General features: G+C 34.3%; 1 protein-coding gene and 1 pseudogene across 1 annotated transcript; one reads left to right on the top strand and one right to left on the bottom strand.

Moving 5' to 3' along the window:
- Positions 1-4756: 4756 nt before the first annotated feature.
- Positions 4757-6733, top strand: LOC121792862 (ethylene-responsive transcription factor RAP2-4-like). The gene has a single exon (XM_042190983.1). It carries the CDS (start codon positions 5421-5423, stop codon positions 6474-6476), a length of 1056 nt encoding a protein of 351 aa, XP_042046917.1. The 5' UTR covers positions 4757-5420; the 3' UTR covers positions 6477-6733.
- Positions 6734-9270: 2537 nt separating this feature from the next.
- LOC121766716 lies at positions 9271-13843 on the bottom strand (annotated as a pseudogene).
- Between the last annotated feature and the right edge of the window lie 5778 nt (positions 13844-19621).

Raw genomic sequence — 19621 nt, 5'->3', positions numbered from 1 at the left:
CACACGTGATACCCACGTGTTCCGCGCATCTTCTCACTCTAAACTTCGCCGTAGTTTCCGCACAAAGCCGAAACCATTACTTCTAGTCAACGTGAGTATTTGACGATTTGGTTCGAGTTTTCGATGCTAAATCCTACACCGTTGGCCAAAAATGTCAGCATGCTCATTTAAAATTCAAACCAGTTTTCCTGTATTTTCTATAGATTAATTATCAATTTTTTTTGTTATATTTTATTAATTTTTTATTTAAATTCGTGTTGTTCATTGTTAAAAATATTTTTTATAGATAGAAGTAGTATTTTTTAAATTGATGATAGATATTGTGATTTGTGACGTAAACTTTTACTCAACAAAATAAATATCATAATACAATAAGAAAATTGTAAGAGGTTTCAATTTAGCTTATATTTAGAACTCCAATTTATTGTTGGAAGTCAAACAAATATTCAATGGTAGTTGAGATAGGTGTAATAAATATATCAATATACATGGCAGCTCCAATATTTATCTCCAGAGTCAAATTATTTAATGCAGTTTTCTTCTTTTACTTCTGACTAGTTATTTTATTGTTTATTTTATTATCTTGAATGTTTTGCACCGCAAAAAAATCAAACAAAATGTCATAACACCTAATTTTGTTTGCAAAATTACAACTATCGAAATCTCACATGTCATACACTAAATTTGGTGAAAGGAGTCCTAATATCATTCCACCCTTCATCCCACAATAATTGTCGCGCTTTTCCATTTCGGTCCGTCCACAATAATTATCACACTTTATTTTTAGCATAAATAGTAAATAGGTCGCACATTCCACTAACTCACTTCACTCATATTTTATTATAAAACCAATCTAAAAAAGTGGGTCTCACGTTTCACTAACTTTTCCAACCAACTTTCTTTACATATCTTAAAATCCGTGTCCACAATAAGAGTGACAATTATTGTGGAACGAAGTGAGTATCATATGGACATATATAACTTGTTATTTAATTGTTATAAATATATAGCTCATACAATTCTTAGTTCAAATTGTATATTTTACTTTTATGGCCACAACTAAAAAAACTCATGTAAAAATTTAATGAAATTAATTCAATCAGTAACTCAAAAAGATTGTTAGGCATACATTAATATAATATTTCAATGTATTTTGGCCAACCAAACACATAAAGACAATAATTTCGACATTAAATAACAGCAACGAATTACAGATTGGATAAATTAATACCATGATGAGCCAACTATTTAGGATAGCTCACGATTGTCACATAATATTGAAAATACTTTATAATATAGCATAATATAATTAATTAATAAATAAATAATAATAAAAACAGCACTTCAGAAAATGACTCTTCTAGAATCATTATTAACTGTAAAAATCAAACACATTGTTAATCAGTTTAGCTTAATCCCCTCAATTTTACTTTAAAATAATTTAATTTAATGTCACCAACTATTATAAATATCTTATTATATGATTTGACTTAATTAAAATATGAGCATTTTGTGGTCGTAATCTTTCCCTTGTAGTTGCAATTTCATATCTCACGCATCATAGCTGTTTTTAGACGTCAAACATTTTTTCAAAATCAATTAAATAGTCAAAGCTTGAAACTGAATAAATAAGGCGCAGTCACTAATTGAATTCTGACCAAATCATGATTACTAGAATTAATTATACAATAATTGAGTGATTAAATGTTTATCTGTTTGCAAGTGCATGATGCAATTGATAATATTTTAGTCCATGTTAATCCATATATACGCCGAACTAAGAAGCAAATAGTGTGCAAAAAACACAAAATAGCAAGCGTGAAACCTAAAACAACCTTTTTAAAGACTATCTACTATAGATAGTTCATCATCAATTCAAAACAAAAAATAAACTGTATAAATAAATGGATGAATAAAAGAAGAGTATGAATTTAAATTTTCGTGTACTTTTTAAATTTGATGGTCTCATAAACAAATTTGATGGTCTCATGAGAATATACTTAATTAAAATTATTAGCGTAAATTAGATGTCTGCGATACTCTGATAAGGTCAACAACATGACTTTTTTATCTTGTAAGTACTACAAAACAGACATAACTTTTAGAAATTTGGGTCCGTCTACCCAAATTACAAATAAATCATAGCTATTAAATACGTATTAAATCCATGCATAAAAGATACTCATATTTTTTTATTTTAGTTTGCCCACCAAAATTAGTGTTAATTTTATTTATGAAAACTTTTATATTACATTTTATCTTAATCTTTTACTTAATCATTTTTTTCTTCAGCTTTATTAGTTGTGCATTAAAATTTGAACTTAATAATATCGTGGACGGATTGAGTATGCAATAGAGTCTCGATTATTATGATACTCTCTCCGTCCCAAAAAATAAGGACGTTTGGGACGACACGAGAATTAACGTATAATTGGTAAAGTAAGAAAGATGATTATAATAATAGTTAAAATAGTGTTAGTTAATAATGAGACTCCCGTTATTATTAGTGTTTAATGGTGGGCCTTACCATCTCCAATCATTTTCGCCAAACTCAAACTCATTTTTAGTACTTGGATACCAAAAAGTAGTTTTACTTTAACCAGTTACACCATACTTAAGTTTTACACCAATTTTGAGTATTTGTCTCACAAAAAAATTGAAGTAAACACCATATTTGGTGTTATTCCATTGAAAAACCCAAAAATGAGTTTGAGTTTGAGTTTGATGTATGGTTGGAGAAATTATTTATACAAAAAATGAGTTTTGGTGTATAGTTGGAGATGGTCTTAGTGATATAAGTTGTAAATAAATTGATGTATATGACTAATAAGTTTGGGAGAACTTTCCATAAATAGAAATATAATATTTTTATGAAACAGACGAAAAAAATAACATTTTTACATGACAGGTGAAAAAAAAGTATCCTTATTTTTATAGGACGAATGAAATACTAGACCTATCTAGTGAATAAAAGTTAAAATTCAAAAAATCTGTGTTCGTAATTTTAAAAAATGATTTAGCAATAGAAATCTGATTTTTTATTCTGTTTGTTTGTAAACGGAAAAGGAAGTGTGAAAAGGAAGAGGAAATACGCGTAAAGCCGTAAAGAAACTGGTCACCGGCGCTCAACGGTCAAGAAAATAGTCAAGACAATACAATTGACCGGTTGTATCGACCGCCAGGTGGCGGTTTGCGACCACGGCGCACATGTGCGATGGCCGGAGATGACGAGACCTAACTGACAAGCATTAATAAACGTGAATCATTTCACCAATTTCGATTTATTCATTACAACAAAACACATGAATTTTTCGAAAATGAGAAACAAATAAATTACTACTCCATTTAAAAAGATAAAATGACACGAGAATTAAAATAAAATTAGTAAAGTGAAGGAGATAAGAAGAATGATATGATAAATTAAGATAAATGAGAGTTGAGAGTAATGGTAGTAAAATAGTATTAGTGGATAGTAAGACCTATATTATTAAATTGATACTCCTTCCGTCTCGGGGCTACTCTCCCTTTTCCTTTTCGGCACGGAGATTAAGGAATGAGTGTATAGGAAAGTAAAAAATGACGGCTGTAGGTGAAAATTTTTACTAAAAATGGAAAGAGTGTAAGTAACTTGGGACGCCCAAAAAGGAAATAAGTGCGAGTAGCTTGAGACGGAGGGAGTATAACTTTTTAAAAATGAAATGCATATATTTTTGTGGGACGGAAGAAAATAAAAAATGCACATATTTTTATCTGACAGGATTAAAATTTTAAAATATATTTAAATTTTATGTAAATAAAAATGCAAAAGCCCCTTTCAATAATCTAAATCACTCAAAAATATAGTTTCCATACAATTCACAGTCACCTTTAAAAATAGAAGTTGCTTCTTGTATGTGTCTATGCACCAATAACCATTCGTATGCTTCAGTCCTTCTCTCTCTTTCTCCCTTAGAACACTGTACTTACATTTATATGCATATATAAATTTATTTTATTTTAATATGAGATGTAAAAAGAAAAATAATATGAAAAAAGAAAAATAATAAATAAAATATGAGAAAAAGTGATTAATATTTTTATAAAGACATGTGATTATTTTTTGTTGCTGAACTAAAATAAAATAAAAAATTATGATTAAGTTTTAAGTTTTAACTTTAGAAACTAATTTTCTACACCTTTAGCTCTATAATTTGTTGTATTAAAAAATAAACTACTCCATAAACCGTATTTATTTAAGAATAAAGCTATGTGGCCACATTATGGCCAGCCATAAATTAATTAAATAATAAAAAAAATTAATTTTTTTTCAAATTTTTGGTTTAATCCTACTTGATTTTACTTTTATATCATCTTCATTATATGTTACTCAACATGTTAGTGTTGTTCTTTCGTAGTTTTTGCTCAACTTATTACTATTGTCATTTCTTGATTGTTGCTCAACGTATACAGTAATTCGTGATATTAATGTGTTTAACGTAACGGAATTCAAAGATAAGTATCAACTTACAAGTCCATTCACACACATATAAGTTTATATCGATAATTCTAATTTTTTTATACATGTAAATGAACTAAATTAACTCTTTATGGCCGACCACATTAGGGCAATGTAACATCACTCTTTATTTAAATCCACAAATAAATAACTTTCGTGTGAACGCAGCTAGAAAAATAAAATAAAATTACAGAATTCGAGGGGGCAGTGGAGCGCAATCCAATGAACTCAAACCCCTATATAAAGAAGCAGCTGAATTCTTATCTCCACAAAAAAAAAGAGAGAGTGAGGGTAAGAGAGAGAGAGAGCACTTTCTTCTTCTTCATCTCACTTGCACACACTTCACAGTTCTAGAGAGAGAGAGAGTGAGCGATAGTCTTTCCTTTTCTACTGTAGATTTCTAATTCTTCAATTCCCCCCTTTTCTGTTACTCCCCGCTTCTTTGATCCCTTTCTGCAAATCATCTGTTTCTCGAAATATCTCTGATTTCTGGGTTTGTTTCCTTGTTTTCAATTAAAAATTCATTTCAAAAAGCAAACTTGAACCAGGATTTCAAGATAGCCAGGTGTTTTTCCAGAACGAGATCCGTTTTATTTTAGATAATTTAACCCTTAATTCTTTTTCATTTTTTGTGACCTGATTTCTGCTTCTCCAAATTTGAGGGCTTTATTTGTCGTTCCCTCAAAAAAGGCTGTTTTTTTCTCAGCCAAATTGGATTACAAGGGTTGCCTATTTTAAACCCTAATCCAAGAAGCAATTTTTTTCTTCAAAAAAAAAAAAAACAAAAAAATCCCTCTTTTCCTTCTTTGTCAATATTTCTTTATTGTTAGCAGCCTTGTTTCTTGAATTTTACTAAGAAACAAGCACTTTTGTTATTTCCCCTCCCCATTTCTTTAATTTAGAATTACTCGTATTATATATTGTCATGGCAGCTACAATGAATATTTGGAGTAGCTCAGGTGATGTAGATCCATTTATAGGTGGAGAATTAATGGAAGCACTTGAGCCTTTTATGAAAAGTGCTATTTCCTCACAACTTTCTACTTCTTCCAATCTCCCTTCTTTCCCCCCTTCTTATTCAAATGATCAATTCTTCTCTATCCAAACAGACCCTTCGCCCTCTTATTCCTCTTCCTCCCCCTCCAGTTTCTTCCCCTCCAGTTCCTACTTTTCCCCTATTTCCTCCTCTCAATTCGAGCCCAATCTCTACCAAGATCAGGCCCAAACACAATATTCCTTCAACCCGGCCCAAACACCTCAATTTGGGCTCGAGCTGGGCCTCAACCCAATTTCCCAACCTCAAATCCAAGATATTCATGCCCAAATATCCTACCCGGCCCAATACCCATACCCGCCCCCAACATCCCACGGACTTGGGCCGCGGCCCGTACCCATGAAGCAGTCGAGCTCGCCGCCGAAGCCCATGAAGCTCTACCGCGGCGTGCGGCAGCGCCACTGGGGCAAGTGGGTGGCAGAGATCCGCCTCCCGCGGAACCGGACCCGCCTCTGGCTCGGCACGTTCGACACCGCGGAGGAGGCCGCCCTCGCCTACGACAAGGCCGCCTACAAGCTCCGCGGCGACTTAGCCCGCCTCAACTTCCCCCACCTCCGTCACAGCGGCTCCCACATCGGCGGCGAGTTCGGCGAGTACAAGCCCCTCCAGGCCGCAGTCGACGCCAAACTCGCCGCTATCTGCCAGACTCTGGCGGAGGGGAAGAGCGTCGACGCCAAAAAGGGCGGGAAAAAGACTTCGGATTCAAAAAAATCGAAGTCAAAAAAGACCGCCCTGGCCTCTGCCTCAGCAAATGAGGTGGAGGGTGGAATGGTCAAGATAAATGAGGCCGAGAGCGACGGATCGGGCGGGTTGTCGCCCGAGTCGGAGCTTGTGTTCCCGGAGTTTGTGGAGGAGGAGCAATTCGGGCTGGATTTCGGGTCGTTGGAGAAGTATCCGTCTTACGAGATAGATTGGTCGGCTTTGTGATTTGGCGGGAGTTGTTTGCAAATTAGTTCTTGTTTTGGTGTAGTAGTTTGTAAATTTATTGTTTTGTAGGGGACCTGCGGTGGAATTTTAGGCATTTGCAGGCGGTATTTTGTAATTTGTTGTTGTTTATGTTTTGCTTAGTTTTTGTATTAACCGGTTTAGCTGATTTTTGCATGGCTAAATCGGATTAAGGAGAGATCCTTTGTTATCTGTTTTATGTGTAATTGTTATTTTAGTGGAATTTAGCTTCATTATAATTCTTGTGTATTGAGTTGTGTGACCAATTTATAAAACTTCTTTCATCTTTGAAAAATAGACTAATTAGTATTATCTGTAGCGTCACCCAAAAATAAGACCAAGTCTAAATATGAATTTTATTTAATCAATTACGCATCATCAATAACGTAGACTCCATAATTTATTAACAATACTTTCCTGACCTTTATCTACCTCTCTTTTCTATTTGATCTCTTTTTCAAATTTGTTTATTTTTGAGGATGAAGCGAATATACTTTTAGGTGAAATTATATAACATTGTTAAGTAATTTTCTAAAGATAGCATCATTAATTAATTATCTAAAGATATAAGTTTAACTCTTTTACACATTTAAATATAAGTTACTTAAAATTTTAGAATGCGAAGAACGTTTTTGGGATGCATTTAAAAGAGAGAATTCTTAAGACGTTGACTTAAACACCTTCGTAATTTCTTAATTCACGTTAGAGAAAATTCCTATTTGTACAAGTTTGAGATACTGCTATTAATCTTTGAGCAACGGGGAATAACAAAAAAAAAACAGAAATAGATATGGGTTTAAGTTTTAAAATAAAACAAAGTTCTAAATTCTCAAATTTAGCTAATTCAGTTAAGTACTAGTATTAGTATTTTTTGTAACATATTATATTTATCATATAAAATCATCAAAATACACCTAATTTTTTTTCTAAATTGTTGGCCATGGATCTAACTAAATTATGTGGAGGTGCATTGACACCAAATATAATATCATACAAATTATATATACAATTTCTAATCTAAATAGTATAGCAGATATTTTGTCATTTCTACTATCTTTGCTTAAGATTTTTTTTAACAACAATTATTGAGTGGGATGTTGCAGTCTTTGAAGCTAATTTTGCTTTGTATTTTTCATAAGTAAGAGACCAAAAACAAGGCATAAAATTCCAAATAGTCGGCCGATACCCATTCCCATTTGATAAATCACTGGTAACAAAAATCCCCTTTCACTATACTCTCAAGATTCATATAATCATTTCAAATCTATTCCAATAATTTCTTTTTTGTCCACATTTTTTCTTGTTTTTTTAACTATTCCTTTTGTACAATGATGAGTTGGATTTTGAACAAATATGGTCAGCAAATTAAAACAAGTGTCTAAAAATTAGTACTACCAATTTGTGTTAGACGAGATCTGACAAGTCAAAAGTCTCTTCTAAACTTAACTTTAAGCGCCCGTCTTTGATGGAATATTAAGAATTATTTTGGACATACACAAAAGTACCAATTTGGTACTTTAATCATTCAATTATTTTGGACATACACAAAAGCACATTTTGAATTAATTCACTTAAATTTTTTAAATAATTACTTGAATAACGTATAAATTAAACTTTATAATGAAAAAATTACTATAGTTTACTTTAATATTTTTAGTAAAAAAATGTTACTTGCTAGAGTTCGCTTTAATTTACATTAGATATAATTCACTTAAATTTTTATTATTTTACTTAAATAATATTTTTCTCTATACTATATTTTAATTAACGTAATTAAAATATTTATTTTTCACTTAAATATAGGGAGTAACATTTATAAAATAAAAAATTAGTATAGTTTACTATAATATTTTTTTCTTCTCAAATTTAAAAAATTTAAGTTGAATTTTCTATAGTTCACATTAATATTTTTATTAAAAAATGATACTATTGGAGTATTTAATTATAAAAATAAATAAAGCATAATTTAAACATTTGGTTTCTTATTTAAATTTTTGCAATCATAAAGCATCAAATATTATTTAAATGAAGGTTTTATTGAGTTTTTAAAAGAAAATGATTATGGAAGAAAAAATAAAAAAAATTAAAGGGAGAGTGGAAAGGTTCAAAATGCTCCCGAGCATTAAATATTCACACTAGTAGTGACTAGGGTTACTTTAGTCTTATTGTACTAAAAATGATAAAAAAAATTTAAGTACCATTGATGCATTTTTTAACAAATTCAGGGACGGCGAGAGTATAATTATCTCAATTTTTACTTTTCTAGAACCTAGTAATTTCAGTTTACATTTGACAAGCTTAGCCAAAATTACACTACACATAATCTTACTACGTTTACGTTACGTTTTCTTCGAAGGCACATTTATTTATGTTTGGAAAATGGATCTATCAACATCATAACCAACATCACTGATTAATTTTTCGTTTATTTGAGGTAACTAATGTGAATATTTTTCAATGATGGCAATAGAAATTAGCAATATGAACACGGCTAGAAAGTAGAATCGTTTCTTTTTAGGGTTTAGCGTAACGGCTAAAAAGAGGTATTATTTCAAACCTCTTTATTGAAGGACGCAGTGATTTATATTTTCTACCGCAGGTAATTTTGGCTTTCGGCTTACTTTGAATTATGCTTGCTTTTCTTAGACAAAGAGATCACTAGTAAATCAAGCTTTAATTTTTATAAATATAATTTATAAAATTAATCATGTGAATAATAAGTAACTTTTAAGGCATCAAAAGTTAAACATAAAGGAAAAAAATGACCGATCAAACATACACGTTAAAATTGTTATTAAAACTAATAAGCAAATATATTAAGTATAAATGAAGTAAGATATATATCTCAAAGTAGCGTGGAACAACATTTGGATGAAGTAAATATCAAAGCCTGTCTACATCTAAAACATAGTCATGTGATGAGAGTATACCATTGTCGTGACTGTTGATTCATCTGATAACTCCAAGCATGGACCGGGCAGCACGAAAGTGCGTTCCTTCCGTTTTGAAGGGACGCCCTATTCCAACTGAAAATAACCAAGTGCCATTGCATCAACCATTAGGTGAACTTACCTAGTTCCATTTTCTTTTTTATTGCCCTATGGCCGTGATATACAAAGGAGTCGACTATCCCCGAAACTGTGAATATGCCTGGAAGTTAAGCACACACAGTCAGCATTCAAGTTATTGTTAAATAGAGAGAGACAGAGGAGTGCAAAAAGGGAACATGCGTCTCTGTAAACATCACCTGTCCACAGAGGAAACGGAATAACAAATTGAAGATTATTGTGCTGTTCCTGATATATAGTAACCAATCCTCCTCTTGTACTACTGTACTAGGGAACGAGATGCCAACCTTAATTGGGGAAAGATCATAAAAGAAAAACACTCCCGGAAGAGCTTGGAGTTGGCTCAATTCGGCACCTCTGACATGTTCAGTTACGGAAAACTGCGATAAGTGGAAACTTCATGAATTTAGTGTGGTCCTCCAGAAAAAAAATTCAGACAACAAATGCACACTGCAAAATAGAAAATGAAACAATTAAGTCCTAATAGAACCTGATTTGACTGGATGGTATGTCCACCTATATCTGTGAACACAGTTGATACCACCTGCAACGTAGTGACATTGCTGAATATTCATTTGACGATTCGAATTAGGGAAATCAGTCAATAGTGCAGCAATGCCCAATGAAAATGAAAAAGAGGGTGGAAGTGACATGCATTCTATTCCAGCTTTTCTGAGGCTCAGTATCACTGAATTTAATTATAATTGTACGTAAATGGGATGTCAATGAAATCTGGACACTAATAAACCTGGTGCAAAAAGAAATCGGTAAACTATCAAACAGAAAACAACACAAAAGTGGACGTATTTTAAACTATCCCACTGACCTTGAGAAAATACTGATACATTGCATTAGCTGTGTGCTGTGTCCATTCTGCACTGCAGGGGTAACAAATGTAGATAAATTTCATATCAATTCAGAGATGCCGTAAGAATATATATATATACATCCCTATATATATATATATAACAGTTAAATTGCAGTAGGAAATTTACAAAAAAATACCCATTAAGAGGATTTACACCACCAGGGAAGAAATCTCCATATGCTAATCTGTTGATTTTGTAAGTAAGCTGTGGAAAAAAAACATTATTTATGAACTTCAGTCTTGTGTGTGAACTTCATAAGGAAATGAAAACTACAAATGTCTCATTCAATCAATAACAGAGAGTGGAGCAAACTCGAATCAGAAGGATCTCTTACATTAAAACTGTCCTTCTGAAAGGACAGCAGATCATGAACATGGGAATTTGACTGCTGGAAACTCTTCCCAGGTGCAAAATGAAAATTACCAGCTACCTTATTGACATCCAAGAATCCATAAATGTTGCAACCCCCCCCCCCCCTCTTCATCCTTGATCTTTTGTAGAAAACCTTCTCTTTTGCACTGATTTGTTATAAAGAAATATGAAAACCATGAAATGTATGGTTCAGAGTCACGACATGAACTATCAAGACATGCATTAAAAAAATTTACATTTGCTACTTACAACTAGTTATGTGAAATATTTTGGTCAGGAACTGAATTACAGGAAAAGAAAAGTAGAGAGCGTCTAGGTAAGAAAGGTGTGCGGGGATGCTTCATCATTCAAATTCTGACTACATCTACATTCTACACAAAGGCAGGTAAGCAAGAGATTCCAACCTGATCAATCATATCCGGATTTGATAATGCCCAGCCTTTCTTACTATATGCTTCACGTACTTCTTCACAGTTGTTACAACAATCATCATCCGACTGAAAAATAGAGCAATTTAAGATGGCATGAAGGCATCAACATGACCATAGGCATAAAATACCAATGAACAGCATCACACTGAAACTCATGAATAGATAAAACAACATAGGACAGTAAACTCGGATTACCGCTTCTGCACCAAAACATGAACCACATAAGTTTCATTGTGTTCAAGTCTTCCACCATGCTTTTGTAGAGGTCGATCAATCTGCCAGTTGAAAATGATACAAACAGAAAATAATATGTCGGAAAAATAAGAGTAAAAACCAACTTTATATCTTTCTACAAGTTCTGCAACCAAGAAAGGCTAGTTTGGCAAACTCTAAAAAAGATAACCCTTAGTTCACATGCAAAAGTCAGAAAGATGGACTAGTTCAAAAGCTATACTATAAGTGATTTTTCAGTTTATGTACAGACTAACCTTGGGGGAACCAATGGTATCAGCTCTTGTCTCTATTGCATTACCATGGGTATCAATTCTTTTCTTGATAATGTCATGTCTCTGCAGGAATAAATAAAACATCTCGTCAACGGATATATGAACAAAAATGAAACTACAGTCTACATTATAGATGGCAAGGAGAAATCTATTGTACTATATTGAATTCATTTATTGTCTTCATAAAATTATGTGTTTATGCATTCAACTGGGGAACCCCAATTCACATTATAGATGGATCCATGCTTTATTACACAATTCACACTTGTCATTTGGCAAAAGATATCCATTTTGTAAACACATCTCAAGTTTGGAGAGCATATACATAGGATGTACAAATAGTTTGCATAGGATCATTATATGATGGCAAACTCCAGGAGAACTAGACAGAATGATGTTACAATAACCATGATGCCAGTATGCCACACACTTCCAAGGAATGTAAACAATCTAAGACTGCCTAAAGAATACATAATAACAAAGGAGACAAGGAGGTGGCTATCACTTTGAGGAACTTACGACATCCAAGTGCTGCTCTCCACTTATATCCATGGCATCAAGACTGACTATAGAGCACGGTAGTGCTGGGAAAGTCACATCAAACTGCAATTTAAGGGGTAATATGGGAGCTGTCAGTGATTTTTCTAAGTTGAACACAACATGTTACTAAACTACACATCTGAGTACGGGTATTCAAAAACAGACATAACAAAAGAGTATATTACATTAATACGGAGCCTTTCTGCTCTAGACGTATCAACCACTAACTTTGTCTCAGTAACTGCATGAAGATATAATCCTGCAAATTTAATGAAAAGGAACAAATAAAGAAGATTAACAACCCCAATATTGGTAAGAACAAGCTAGTCCATTAATACGTCACACATAGCTAAGGACTATGACAAAATTCTAATGCAAGTGTCATGAACTTGTAATATACATTGACAAATAAATGTCATGACTTAATATTTAGAGCTAATCTTCTTACATGCACACTTACTATAATAACGTCCAAGCAGCATGCATCCATATATAAAGTTCGGCCGAGATATAAGAAATAGTTATATTTGGAAGGATCGCATGGAAAAGTGAAACAATTCTTGTTTTGGCTTAGTTAAAACATGCACACATCAGAATGGCAAAGATCTTCGAAACTAAAACCTCATCTTAGAGAGGAGAATACTATTCCACTATTACCAATCATGCATATGTGAAGCAATAAATAGTAAGTAGGAGTATAACAAATTTGCACTTTTTCGTACTGGTCCACAGCTTCCAGCCCCCGAGCACAACATAGATACTAAAGAGTAAAGCACAGGCATGGGAAAAGCGTACAAGCAGTTTTGTTCACCAGCATTTCGTTTGAACACTAACAACTTCCCACAAAGTATCTACCCAACTCAATCTCGTAACACTTGAAATTCAGCCTTTCTCATACCCACACACAACACAATCACCATTAAAACTCAGCCAGAATCTTGCCAAAAGCACAGTTGCACACAAGAAAACACTAACACTCCCCCAATCTAATCACCACGTCAAACCAATACCGCAAACCTTAAAACAAAATTCACCAAAATTAAGCAAACAACAGCTGACAATTCACACGCAAGCACAAAAAACGGATAAAATCTAGACGCACAGATACAAAATTACAGGCTTAAGTGTACATACTGAGCTCAGAAACGAAGAGGAGGAGCATAACGATGGACGAAGCTAGGGTTATAAAGCCGCCGGAGAGCGTTCTGCTGTAGAAATCTTCATTAACCTTATGATACGCATCCAAACCCCGAATTCTCCCAATCAGGCTCGCCATCATCCATTAATCACGAAATTTTCGAAAATAAAAAAAACCTACACTAAGAAAACACTGAAACAAACGGATCAAAACTCGGTATATGATCGGAAAGCCGCTGCCAGTGGCCTCCGACGAGGCGTTTTAAGTTTTGAACTGGATTTTGTTGAGGAATTCGCCTGCTGTTGAAACTGGAAATGAATTTCTCCAGATATTTTATTTTGAACAGTAAAATTGGAAGCAATTGGGGAAGAAGACGAGGAAGTAAAAGAGTCGCCGGAGAAGAGAAGAGCGTCAGCGCTGCTTCTTAGGCGTTTTCTCCCGTTGGGCCTAAATTGGTATTTACGTTAATGGGCCTTAATAACCCAATCCAATTTCCAATCCTACGCAAATAGTAGCAATATTTTGATTATAATTTATGTGCTGAAATAATAAGGAGAAGATACCGAATAATAGTAGTACTATTAAATCACTAAAAATTGATATTTTCGCAATTATATCGTCCTTCTCTTTTTCAGGCGAATTACGCGCTGATGTGGTAGTCGGTTTAAAATATGTGGATAAAATGTATTTTCAAATTTAGTTAGTGTTGTTTTGCCCTACTGTTTTGTCTACGTGTTTTGAACCGACTTTAATATTAAATCTGTTTTGTTCAATTTTTGGTGAGAAATTAACCAGGCCCATTTGAACTTCAGTGATGGGCTAGGTCTGGTTAATATTACAAACACAGATAATTAAATAAAATTCAATTGGAATTAAATACTAATACTAACTTTTAAAGCCTCCAATATCATAAATTTTTACGTAGATCAATTGCACTAACTTAAATTAAAACCCGATACAAGTCAGTTTTGAAAAACTGGGACAGCCTAAAATGCACAATCAGTAACAAATAATTTCTCTTTTTGGTTGCAATTCGAATAATCTCCATTGTAAATTAGAAGTATTTGCTAAAGTTGGTTCATCAAAATTCAAAATGCGTTTAAAAACTTCTTAATTATGTCTTAATTGTATACTCGAAGGGCTAAAGTTAGAAGAAAACACACAATATTGCTCCTCCAAACAAAATACGATTTTCATTTTTTTCAATTTTCAAAAAACTCACTATCCAATAATTAACTCCACAACTACCAAAAATATATTACTATGTTTTTACAGATTGTATACAAAAAAATATACTAAGATTCCAACATCTCAGCTCTCTGCTCCCTCCAACAACATCACTTTTTATTTCACATGGAAATCGAACTGTCCAACGTGAACCAAACACAAGCCACAAATCATCGATGCAATTTATTTATTTTTTTTATAATATTTAAAAATTCATTTAATTGCGAAAAAAGAATTTGTGGCTCGAGCATCGAGGTGGGGACCAAATTATAAATTCGACACGTCTATTAAATTTAGTACTACAAAATATGTCTAACATTGCCGCATGAAAAAGCTTTAAATAATGTGAAAAAAAATATAAAGGAATAAATCCAAGTGTTTCACATTATTGTCGCATGTTTATGCTTTTTAATGCAAAGAGTGCTTTTACCTTAGGTAGTTATTAATTATATGGTAGTATTGTTATAGGGGATCTCAATGGGATTAATTTATATGGGTGTAGTACTTATGGGGGTGATGCTTCTTTAATTTCCACCAATAATTGATGATTGTGTGTGATTAAAATAATTTATTTTGTTTTGAGACATATCTGATGGATTCAATCTAGTGGCACCCATTCTTTACACGTATTTAAAGATTTATTGGTCGACATGTTAAAATCAAGAAGGCATACAAATGTCACTTTATTAGAGTGCGTTGCTCATTCATGTGTAAATAATTATGATCTAAACAATTTAAAGTTTGTTTGTTAAAAAACTAGTCTTGTACGAGAAGATCTTACTTCAAACGTACATTCATTCATTCATTCATTCATGTGTAAATGCCATCTGGACGCTTTTGAGGGACAAGCAGAAATTCCAAGGTGGAATTCTGCACACTAGTGCGCCAAAGAGGATGAAGACCACCGAAGTTGGTGGTTACACGAGCAGCGGCAGCGGCAATCAACCGGTTGACCTCAACCGGTTGTACGTGGACGACAGCGGTTCCGGCACACCGATGTCCTCCCGACGTCCTCCCGGCGTCAAGGCTGCGAAGGCCAAAGGGAAGGCGGCCGCGACCTCATCCTCGACCGCTGCAACCCCACCTCCGCTCCCGGAAATGCTCCCGCCCCAGGCAGCCGAAGTGTATTCGTCGTTGGCGACAGCGTCGATGGCGAGGACGTTGTTGGAGACGCACAAGGCCCTCAAGAAGTGTACCGACCCCGACGAAGCCGAATACCTCCGGGCATTGATAGATGAACTGCGTCGGAAGTTGGGAATTGCACCGACTTAGTTTTTTTTTTTGTAAGTTGAACGGTGTAACTTCTTTTTTTATTAATGTGTCCCCGTTTGTTATTTCGACCTTTTTATTTACTCGTTATTAATTGTTAGTTGAAAACATTTAAATCAATTAAACAAATAAATAAAATGATGATGTGGCGCGCCATAGGGCGCGCCTTAGGGCGCGCCTTAGGGCGCCCCACTGCAGGTGGGGAGGTAGGAGGATAAAACTGCTGACGTGGCGCGCCATAGGGCGCGCCTTAGGGCGCGCCTTAGGGCGCCCCATTGCTAATGCCCTAAAAACGCTTATAGTATGTTTTGACTGAAGATTATAGATGTATCTTTTGGAAAAATAAATCATATATAATTGATCATATTATCTTTGAATCAACTTGTATTGGTGAAATCTCTACATTTACATCTGTTTATCTAAGGATTCGATTATGTACTTTAGTAACTGGATGGTGGCACCATTCTTCAAATTTGAAAATAAGATTTGAGTATTTCTCTTCCACGTGATTTCAAGGCATTTGGTAGGTCATGAGCATAGTTACTTAATTTCAGGAAATTATAGTCGAATTGGGATGTTGAGAAAAACTCATTCTTGGAGCCCTATTTTCCTCTCTCACCATGACAAGTTTGCGAGGGTTTACTCGTGTTAGAAGATGGGAGGGAGGGACTCGAAAATCTCACCGTACTTAGGTCATCTTCTATCCCTTCGTTTTGTTCTATTCCTTCTTGTCTCCTTATGATTTTGGTGAGTTTTACTATTAGTTGTTTTTTGTTTCCATTCAGTATTTTGTTTTCCTTTTTCGCCGTCTACATTTATGCTAGTTTGCTAGTTTGCTCATGACTAGTCAAGCGATTTTAGCCTTTTATCAAATCGGGTTTTTTTTTCCATACAATTATACTTTAGTCATGTTTTTTTTATTGAAGTAGTATAATAATTGGAGAATGTGTAGGTCACAAACTTTATATTTGAATCATAAAATTTACAGTCAAAAGTTATACTAGTAATGTTATTGTATCCGTACCTCATCCTCGACTACATTCATTAATTCCCATACTATTTTACTTTGCCTTCCAATAAGCTTTGATCTCATTATATAATTATATTTGGAAGATCTCTTCGATATCCTTTTGCTAGAAAAGAAATAAATATACGCTACTCCCTATTTAATTAAGTGGTTTCCCTTTTCCTGATTTCTTGCTCTAAAACAAACAAAAATGAGCCAAAAATATACTGTAATGTAAATTCTTGCAAGTTGCTATGGTGTGTGATTAGATTGCAGTACTTTATGAAGTGGGTTATATTACGAGAAACAAGCTAAGTTTTTTTTTTCCTTTTCTTGAGTGACTTTGATAAGTCATTATTATGCAGTTATGTGCAGTGATCAAACATAGTGCTTTTGTTGCATTTCACTATCCACATCTCCAATCATGACTCATATTTTGTTCCATATAATTTACTTATATATGGTTTCCCAATTACATATTTTAGAACATACCTCACACTCTAAAAATTGCTTGAAGGTTTATAGATTTTTGGGGATAAAATCACTTTGTTCTCAAATGTTTTAATATTAGAATAAATAGCTCAAGTCAAAGTTCAAGAAAAAAAAAGTACTATATAAAGTCAAATAAAAATTGTTGCACACAAACAATATAATCTAGAAACCAACAAAAGAGGAGAATGAGGCATCCTCGGTCAAAGAAAGCGAGGGAAGAAACTAGCTCCCTACCTAAATTATGGTACAAAATGATAATTTTCCATTGTCTTCTCCCACTCCTTGATTCATACAATTATTTGATATATAGATGCAACATATTATGAGTTGATGGTGTGTTTATGGTGTCTATGTCTTGTTGTAGACAAAAATCAAGCACTTAGAGCATTTGTAATGGCGCCCGTCCTGACGGACGTTCGACCGGCGTGCCAGACGTCCGTCATTAGGCGAGAGAGGCACGGATACGGACGTCCGCTGCGGACACCGGAGTTCCGCGGCGTTCCGGGGACGTCCGCCATTGCGTTGACACGACGAAAGTCCCGATTTTTTATTTTATTTTATTTTTTATTTTAAAAAAACTCTATATATGCTAGGGAGATTTTTAAGGAGTTTCGAACATTGTAAATCAGTCCTTCGACCCCAGCCAGGGGCTGCCGCCCCTTGTACCCCGCTACTCAGGGGCGCTGCCCCCGAACCCCGTCTAATCTTAATGAATTCAAACAAGAGTGCATTCCGCGCTTCCAAACTTATATGATGTCTCATTATGACAATATTGATCAATCAAGTTAATCCAATGACACTAAAATAACCAACAAAATATACGACTCGTTGAACTATGTATTTTTTTTTAGAAATTATGTATGTTTTTTTAATAATTATGTAACTTTTTTTAATAAAGTGGTTGTATTTTCTCCGTATTCGTGTCGAAAATTTAATTCCGTAAATTATTTAATTTGGTGAATTTGTGAATTTTTATTATTGTGGGAAGTACGACGGGATGTCCTTGGGGATGTCCGTCACTGTGCAGTGGGAAGTCCTTATGACGTGTCAGTGCAGTGGGAAGTCCTTATGACGTGACATAAAGTGTTTTTGGGATGTCCGCCGGGACATCCGCACCACTGTGGATGCCCTTAAAGTGGAGTCCAACTCCTTCTTCAACAATGGGTGTATATTTTTTTCTTCTAGGAAAGTGGGGGTTTCACTATCACCACCTAACCCTCTATAAAATAAAAGAGGAAAGGTGGCCTTGAACTCCATTAACTAAAACAACTTTGTGATTGGCTTTAGTCTTTATAATGTGGGGTCTCACAAAATCCAAGTGCCCAATAGTGTACATTTGTTGTTGTGTTTGATTTGAAAGCAATGCCCTCGCTCAACCCATTATGGGTATCTTGCAATTTTGCAAAACCTATTGAGTTCATTTTTATAAGATTTTTGGACCATTTGTCGACAATTTGGAGGTTTGCACATTTGCTCCATGTAGCAAATTTGTAGAATCCACCACCCCTAAGCTTTTGATCATTCTTATGAATATCGTGTTTCTTTTAAAAGTAAAATGAATTTTTGGTATGAATAGAACATTTTTTATTTTTCCTTAAGTTTAACAAAATATTAAAACTAATGAGGCATGGTGCATTAATTAGATAGTGATAAAAGGGTAATATAGAATTATAGATGCTCGGAGTCATATGCTTATGACAAGCCAAATGTCCAACAATAAAAAAATACTAACAAATTAAACAAGATACAAAAACATAGAATGTCAAAGACACATTTATATTTTCAGAAAAAAAAAAGAATATTTATGATGTGAGTTTTGTCTCGTGTGTATCCTTCGATGTGTTTCGTCGCTTCTGCTTTGTCTGCTTTTATATTTGCCTTAGCCGGGAGTAGAGGTGCCCATGGTTTGTCGAACCGGAACCGTAACCGCGAAATCGCGGTTACGGTTTCGGTTCCAAAACCGCCGGTTTCAGTTTCGAAGCGGCGGTTTTTCGCGGTTCCAGTTTGAAACCGCCCGGAACCGAGGGTTCTGGCACGGTTTCGGTTTGAAAATTTTTGAACCTGAACCGAACCACGGTTCAAAAATCGACGGTTTCAGTTCGGGTAAATTCTCACGGTTTCGGTTCGGAACCGTAACCGACGGTTAAAGTTTCGGTTTTAACCGTCGGTTCGGTAAACCTTGGACAGGTCTAGCACGGAGTGCCTCTCA

The sequence above is a fragment of the Salvia splendens genome, chromosome 2, assembly GCF_004379255.2.
Source record: "Salvia splendens isolate huo1 chromosome 2, SspV2, whole genome shotgun sequence".
Classification (NCBI taxonomy): Eukaryota; Viridiplantae; Streptophyta; class Magnoliopsida; order Lamiales; family Lamiaceae; genus Salvia; species Salvia splendens.
This window is presented reverse-complemented; position numbering and strand designations above follow the sequence as displayed.

Excerpts from the sequence above, each read along its gene's own strand:
- LOC121792862 (XM_042190983.1), top strand. The coding sequence starts at position 5,421 with ATGGCAGCTACAATGAATATTTGGAGTAGCTCAGGTGATGTAGATCCA.